Source organism: Lepidochelys kempii, chromosome 18 (assembly GCF_965140265.1).
Source record: "Lepidochelys kempii isolate rLepKem1 chromosome 18, rLepKem1.hap2, whole genome shotgun sequence".
NCBI classification, from domain to species: domain Eukaryota; kingdom Metazoa; phylum Chordata; order Testudines; family Cheloniidae; genus Lepidochelys; species Lepidochelys kempii.
This window is the reverse complement of record NC_133273.1, coordinates 10695855-10704179: the sequence shown is the minus strand read 5'-3', so window position 1 is coordinate 10704179 and position 8325 is coordinate 10695855. Positions and strand designations below refer to the sequence as shown.

General features: G+C 46.1%; 1 protein-coding gene across 3 annotated transcripts in view; it reads right to left on the bottom strand.

Annotated features, from left to right (window-relative positions):
* Positions 1-1835: 1835 nt before the first annotated feature.
* The window catches only part of CASP9 (caspase 9), a 32389-nt gene continuing 25899 nt past the window's right edge, over positions 1836-8325 (bottom strand). For 2 of the 3 annotated variants that reach the window (XM_073316498.1, XM_073316496.1), the window contains 5 exons: positions 8164-8253; positions 5976-6123; positions 5289-5468; positions 4555-4664; positions 1836-2458 (listed from right to left, as the gene is read on the bottom strand). In XM_073316498.1, coding sequence (XP_073172599.1) covers positions 2366-2458; positions 4555-4664; positions 5289-5468; positions 5976-6123; positions 8164-8253 — 621 coding nt within the window. In that variant the 3' untranslated portion in view covers positions 1836-2365. The remainder of the gene's footprint in view (positions 2459-4554; positions 4665-5288; positions 5469-5975; positions 6124-8163; positions 8254-8325) is intronic. The other variant, XM_073316497.1, reaches the window with a different exon arrangement.

The window sequence follows — 8325 nt, the reverse complement described above, 5'->3', positions numbered from 1 at the left end:
CCTGAAGAGCCATGGACAACAGACTAACCCTGTGCTGGGGGTGGGGAGCAATTTTGCTGCTTGAAATAAAGTCGTACTCATGAAATTCCAATCTGAGGTACTGAAGGAATCTGTGTATAATAAATAACCAACGTTTGTTTGCAACGGACATGTAAAGCCTGTGCCTCGGGGAAAGGGAGGGTTTAGGATGAAGCATATGACACGGTGGTAGGGCGTTATGCAATGGAGTATTTTCTTCCATTAGATAAACCCCATCGTGACCGAAAGTGGAAGAAGAAGCAAGACACAAGAATGGGGGAACAGGACGGGGGGCAGGCGCTCACCCAGAGCCATCTCCTTCTACAGTGGTTGACATGAGAAATGTGTGTTGTCACCCTGGTGTCCCCACACTCCCTTCTAATGCCACATTCCCATACTAGTTTCCAGCTGCCAACTCTCCCTTTGCCTTTCACCTGAGCACGGGGGAATGATAAGAACTATAAATCCCAAGAACCTGGCAATGCTCTCAAAATACGCAACGCAGAGCTCCTGGCCGTTCCCCTATTCAGTGGTTTGTTATTCGTTGGGTTATGTCTGGCTATTGGAAATGATCCTGGAGCAGCTGCTGGCTGAAGAACATGCCGTAGAGCAGGGAACCACCTGAAAGCCACTTTGAAATATCAGGGAGGCTTTTAAAGACGGAGGATAATTTCTGATGATACATTTTTACCCTTTTAAGGGGAATGGAGCCCATGGTGCTTCTCTCTCCCCAGCAGCCCATAAATCTCATACCAACTGGAGTTTCATGCACACCTGCAGAGGGGAAAACACAAGCCAGTGTTCATTTTTCTACCACTATAAAATTTAACCCACTTGGAAAGAATTAGGGAAAGGCCATAAATTTACCCCGTCTGCCTTGAGCTTTCAGAGCCGGGAACTACTGAACAGAAACAGCCTGGAAGGACTGAGGGCCACCTACATTCCCATTGCCTTTAGTCAAATGATCCTAACAAAGGAGCTCTGATGCTCCAGAAAGGAGCAAAACCGAAGACAGACAATTGGTCAATTCAGTCCTGCACATGTGAGCAAGGATCAGGATGAGCCATGGCCTGGGGAACGTTCCGACTCAAAGCCAACTGGCTAAGGGAAGCTGCAAGGGTGCAAAGGAAGGGGGCAAAGGACAATAAGCGCTTACAGTAGCAGTAACTTACTTGGATTTCGAGAGACCACGTTTTAGCACAGCAAAGGGAATGTACGGTAGCAAACCGCAGCGCTCCAGATTCTCCCCTCTCGTGCAGAGTCCCTCACCAACCTTAGCCCTGCCATATCACTTGTCCAGAAGGCGTGTGTTGCTTAGCTGCAGCTCTCTGTGACACATGACAGGGCCCCCCAGCTCCATTTCCCACAGATAAGTCTTCTGCTTCCCTCTCCCCGGAGGAGCATTAACAGTGCAGGTGCCAGGCATACCGTGTTTCTAAAGTAAAGCCAATCAGACTCGTACATAAGACCAGCACCCAAGTGAGTCAGCTGCAGGGGGAAATAATGTAATTGGTGTCTTCAAACAGCAACCAAAGGAATCACACTCCTGATTTTATTTAAAGGGAGAATCGGCCATTAAGCATCACAGACTAGCTGCAGCTGGTCTAAGCTACTCTGGTGTTCCTGGTAAGCGTGGACGGTTGTGATAATTCATTAGTGGGAGAGTTCTTAAAGAGCCATCAAAATATTTTTTTGCTAAAATCATCATGCTTTTATTCCCCCGGACGCTGGGAGATGCCTAGCCGTAAGAGAGAAGTCAGAGAACACCAGGCTAGCTGGAGAAGAGACAAGAGAATAAAAGAGCAAGACGAACTGTATAGAAAGAGTGGGGTCTTTAATACAAAAGGGCAACAGATGTTGTAAAACGATTACCCATCCCCAAACAATGGCTTTTGATTCAGGGGCATTTTTGATTCAAAGAGTTTAAATACAAAGGTAATTACAAAATGCTGACACTTCACCCAGCCTCCTGGCAGAGGGCACCGTAATCGTAGTTAGAGTGGGGCCTAAAATGGCCACCAGCACGGCCCTCTGGATAGCAGAGATACAGAGTCCAAGGCTGCAACCTCCTAATGAAGGGCTGGACTCTTCCCTTTAGTCCTTGTTGTCGGTCTTAAATGTTTGAGATTAGGAAGCAACCAGTCCTGGTCTGACCAGGCAGGAGGTGTGACGTCTATTTCACAGTAACGAATGCATGAACACATTAAGCTTCCAAGGAAAAATGAATCCATGAAAAGACGAAGGCAAAGAGGAGCACTGGTTCGGAGCAGTAATGGTCAGGTGCAGAATCTCTTCCGGCCTCGTGGAGACAACCCGGGCATATGGCGGAGACCTCCCCGCCACAACTTTAGTCGCTCATGAAGAAGAATTGCTTACGGAGGAAGTTAAAAGTGCCCGGCATCTGCTTGTACTTTCCTTTAGCAGACACAGCATGAGCCACCTGGGAAAGAGAAAAACCAAGGAATTGGCTAGTTTGCTGGTTGAGTGTGTTGGAACGTAGCTTTTCCCAGCACTAGAAACGCACAGATAACCATGGGTGCAGTGAGGAGAGCTGTATATATTAGGAAAGGGGGAGGAAAGGCAGTGGGTAGGTTTAACATTTATAAGGTGAGGGTGGGGAGGGTTTGCTGGCAGAATTAAGACAACTCTGGAGAAGTGCAGGGCAAGATAAAGAGTTCCAGAGCAGATCTTGTGTCAAACCTCTGTACTGTACTGTAGGTCTTTGCCTCTAAGACACTTCAGAGCCACTCCATCACCCCTGTGCTCCTCATCAGATGCTAATCTCTGAAGGCTGCCTGAGAGCAGTCAATACCCACCCCCCGCTGCCCAGTCCACACAGACAGCTCTTTGTATGAATCAGAAATAACCTTTCCTTTGCTCACAAGAGATTAGTCATTTCTTTTGTGGCGACACTTCCATGCAGTTTCTTTCAAAACAGAAAGGTCTATTATCCCTCTTCCCCTTCCGTATTTGCTAGGACCCCCCATCACCTCCCCAAGAATCCTGCACTGGGACTGAACGATTTCAAAGCATTCACTTTCCCAACTGAAATTGGTTTGACCACTTTAGAATTGGAGGGCCTGATCCTCAGCAAATTGAAATCAACAGGAGTTGTGCCACTGATTTCTACCTGAGCAGAATTAGGTCCAGGAGATTGAGAGAACAATTTTTCTTTCCTGTTTTGAAGACAATGTAGGATGTTTCTTTACACACGGGTTACGCAAAAGACCAGCTGGAATTCTGAAAATTGGAACGTCAGTTGCCTAGTCTTGAATGGACAAAACAACCACCTCTCCACTATCTGAGTTGTAGGTGTATGTCCAGTACACAATTTCTGGTAAGTGAATGATTATGATTATTGTTGGTAGGGTGACCAGATTGCAAGTGTGAAAAAATGGGACGGGGTGGGGGGTAATAGGTGACTATATAAGAAAAAGCCCCAAAAATCGGGACTGTCCCTATAAAATTGGGACATCTGGTCACCCTAATTGTTGGGCATTGCTGAGTAAACACAGTGGCCCATTTGATAGTGACAAAATGGGCTTTTGTGCTATTTCATTGCAGTGTATGAGGGCTGCAGCATGGTACGAGTACCCTTAAAAGTTAGTTTGAGAGGTTCGGATTTTCACTGAATTATTTCTGAAACACTGTGCCCGTCATTCACAATATGGGAGAGTTATTTCTGAGAATCCTAAATTAGTATATACTCAAACTTACCGGCTCATTAACATACACATTTACATTTCATGGACATAAATTAAGATGCACTTACATCACTTACAAGTCAGGATAAAAAAATAACAAAAAAAAGGAGTACTTGTGGCACCTTAGAGACTAACCAATTTATTTGAGCATGAGCTTTCGTGAGCTACAGCTCACTTCATCTCATGCTCAAATAAATTGGTTAGTCTCTAAGGTGCCACAAGTACTCCTTTTCTTTTTGCGAATACAGACTAACACGGCTGTTACTCTGAAAAAAATAACAGTAACACAAGCATCCGGTGGGGTTATCCATACAACAGGTCGTTCCAGGAGAAAAATCAAAAGCTCACCACAGCAGCAGAGAGAGAGTAAAAGCAAAAAGCTAAGATCAATACGGAGAACTCTGACCGTTACAAGCACAACCATGTCTTGCTATTTTATGTCCAAGTAGGAGATTATCTCAACAAACTACCATTGTGCCTGCTGCTGCTGGCTCTGACAGTTTGCCTTTTTGTGACAGGACGGACAGATGGTACTTTGCTCTGAGGCAGGGTGAGGGCAGGCCGTGAGGCAAAGATTAAGGCCTATATTTTCAAAAGTGACTTGTGATTTTGGGTGCGACACCTGATTGAGGCCTGATTCTCAGAGGGCAGGTGCTTAGCCCTTTTGGAAAATCAGGCTTTTTCAAGGCATCTCTTGTTGGGCCCCCCAAAACTGAAGCACCCCAAAATCACTAGTCACTATTGAAAATGGAGGCCTAAGTGTCTAACGCCTGACTAAACGCAAAACCAAATGCCTACATTCCACAAGAGAGTCAGAAACAGGAACATTTACCCTCACTAGCATGCAGAGCAGGTCTTCAGTAGGAGCGTATTGTTCCAATACACTGTCCAGTGTTTCGACGTACCACGAGCCAGTCTGGGTATCCCGCCAGGAGACAAAACCTTAGGAGAACACAGGGAAAGTAAGGAACTCATTCCCTACAAGCAGTCCTTTCTTTCCTTCCTAACTCCATAGGGACATGCCCGGAGGGGTAGAAATTCCACCCTATGGATAATTTCTTCCAAATCCAGCAGTAGAACATTCAGACTCTTTGTGAGGGAGCGAGGCCAGTGCTACAGACTCACTGGGAGACCTGGGGCAAGTCAAAACCTTTCTGTGCCTCCGTTTCTTCCGTCTAAAATGGGGATCATAATTGCTTGCCTCATGCAGGTGAGGGTCTCAATTAATGTTTGCCAAGGGCTGAGATCCTCAGATGATAAATGCAGGGTGTTATTACTCACCAAAGAATAGGTTCTTTAAGACTTCGAAAGAGGAAAAGTAAGAATATATAATAAGCCCTCTCTCTCGTTTTGCACTTCTCATCCATAGAGCTGAAAGTGTTTTACAAAGGGGATCAGTATCATTAACCCCATTCTACAGCTGGGGAAGCTGAGGCAGAGGGCAGGGAAGTGACTTGTCCAAGGTCACCCAGCAGGTCAGTGGCAGAGCCAGGTATAGAACCCATGTCCTCTGAATCCCAGGCCAGTGCTCTATCCACTGCCAGTGCTTGACTTATGTTGTCTCACCTGGAAAAGTTGAATAGGACACGAAGATGTCACTGGGAGTGGGTAAGCTGGCTACTGCATCTGGCTCATCCAAGTTACCGGGCTGGATCTGAAAGGGAGTTGCATCTGACTCTACGGAACCTCCACGAGGTTGGTTTACAGGTGAATCAGAATCCACCTCAAATCCTCGGTCTTTCTGCTCTGCAAGAGGCAACCAGAAAACCCTTCTCCGTCACATACGTAACTAATACGCAGTGGTTCCCTCCCACCCCTTAGCAAACACGGTCCTTTAACAAAGGAGCCACCTGCAATTCACTCAAGCACAGAGTCCATTCACGCCAGCGAGATGCTCTGAGCCAAAGGCAGAGAACCGAAACAATCAGCTGTGGCAGACTCCATACAGGAGTCTTCTGCTCAGAGCTCCATTGCAGTGGAACGCACCTCCGGCTCTGAAGTGCTTCTAACGGCTCAGTCTTTAGAAACCTCACTCTCTGTGGCCAATCAGTGCATTGCCTCAGCAATAAGAATATGGGGCAGAGAGCAAGAGAAGACAGCCTGAGAAAAGGGAATAAGAGCAGCAAAAGAAAGAGATGACAGAGAATTATTACACCCCAAGTGCCTATGCACAAGCAAGCGGCCGTACGACTGCTTCTCCTCCTGAAGGAGCCCCGAAGGCAAAGCACTCACAGAACTCAAGCCAATATTCACCTCCGCCACAGGCTTGAATAAAGAAGAGTTTGGGTTTTCCTCTCAAGCTTGGGCAATGGGACCCATTGAAGAAGTTCACAATCTTTTCGACTGGAATGAGCTTTCCATCCGTGCCGTAAATGCCCCCAGGAAATTGAATATGGCTGGTCTGAAAGAGCAAAATCCGCTGGCTGTTAACACAAAGGCAAGAGGCCAACCTTTTCTCTAGCCCAGTGGTTCCCAAACTTTAACTACCTGTGAACCCCCTTTCACTAAAATGGCAAGTCTCGCGAACCCCCTCCAAAAAATGAATATTTCCAGGGATTTTCTCCTCTACCTGAGTGTAAATTATAAAAGCAGTGATCTTGGAAATATATGACATTTTATGACATGCTTATTACACACTATTTATTATTAATTATTATTTATCATTACAATATTTTTATTACAATATGAAAACAGCAACACTCTTCCCAGATCTCACTTTTGTAGCTTGTATCACTTTGAATAAGCCTGTTATCAGACAAGGCTCCTATGTTTCATCAAGGAGTGTCAGATGTGAAACAGCACGAAGATATTTAAGAAGCCAACTCAGAGAGTTCCTCCTACACAAGCATTCAGGTCTTGAGCAGTCCAGGCAAACAACGCACGTTACAACGAAGTTTAAACTTGTTCTTCATAATAATTTTTAAAACAATATTAGCTGCCTATTTAATTTTAAAAACAGCAAAAAATATCCACCTCCCTTTCCATTTCTTATAAGGAGTCTTAAAGTTTAAATCTCCTCAGTATGATAGATATGCTTGCTTTGATCTGCTTAGCTCTTGGAAGTCCAGGGGCTCCAGGCTGCTGGCCCGGTGCTGCCTGGGGTCCCTAGGGACAGCTCTGTCCGCCATTAGGGAATTTTTTCCTGAGAACCCCCTGTAACATTTCGCGAACCCCTAGGGATTCACAAACCCCAGTTTGGGAACCACTGCTCTAGTATAAACAACCCCCATTTTAAAAGTCTTTCCTTGCATATGGATGCTGGGATGAATCTGATGCTCCGATATTTAGGAGGATTTGGGATATGAGTTAAGGAGAGAGAAAACCCATGTGTTACTTTAAATAGTCTAAATTCCAGAAACCCATGCCCCTGATCTTCCAATGGCCCCCACTTCTCCCCCAAAACCTGGGATTTGTCAGCTTTAATTTACCCACTGCCCCATAGGCTAATCTGAATATTTGCTTAACAGCCACCCTAAATTTTCCTCTTTCTGTAATTTCACCACATTTCCTCTAGCTAGGCGCTGTTGTAATCCAGGGATTCATTCCTACTACATTCATTCATTCCAACACTTTTAGGGTACATCTACACTGCAAGCGAAGGTGTGATTGTAACACAGGTAGGTAGACTCAAACCAGATTATACACCCGCCGCCCCCCGCATTGATCCATGGACGCTCCCCTGGCGGATGTAGAATTATTCCACACAAAACATTGTCTAGCAGCAGGCTCCCCTCACTGCTTCATCCACCATAAACTCGGAACACACCCCATGTCCCAGGAAGGTTAGACCCCACCCCGCGCTCTCCTGCTGGTAATAGCTCATTTTACGTGATCACTCTCCTTACAGTGTGTATAACACCCAGTTTCACGTTCTGTGTGTATATAAATCTCCTCACTGTATTTTCCACTGAATGCACCCGATGAAGTGAGCTGTAGCTCACGAAAGCTTATGCTCAAATAAATTGGTTAGTCTCTAAGGTGCCACTAGTACTCCTTTTCTTTTTAAAAGGGGCACAGGATGCCCAGGAAGGGGAATTAGCAGCAAGGTCAGATTAAAGTAGGAAAGAGTTTGTGTTTGATATAGCATCTGTCACCCACCTGAGAAAACACCTCACCACATTTTATAGCTATAAAGCAAATCACCGAGCCTACCATCAAGGGAGGCCCCATCGCGCATGGTAATGGGGCAACCCCCACCATGATTAGTTCAGCACTGCAGTTAGAAGATCCTTTCCCCGGGCAACCCCCCCTACATAGTACGAGACCTGGAAAGGAGAGGCCCTAATGGCCTATGTCGGCAGGATAAGATCAGGACAGGAGGGAGCAGAAACCAGTCACCACGCTGATGCCCAGGGCATGGTGGCAATCCACACACACTTTTCAGGAGCATGCTTCTCCCCCAATCATGGGGAGATATGCACGAGAGTGCCGATCCTCCTACCTGACAGCCATGGGAAAGGATCACTACCAGGCAGCAGTCCAGAGCGCTGTGGTCCCGCCTCGCCAGGTGCTGCAACTCCCTGGAAATTTCCTATACACATTTGCAAAGGTCAGCATTCAATGATCCCATTTTTCCGTTGCCAGTTTAGCAACTGCTACCTTC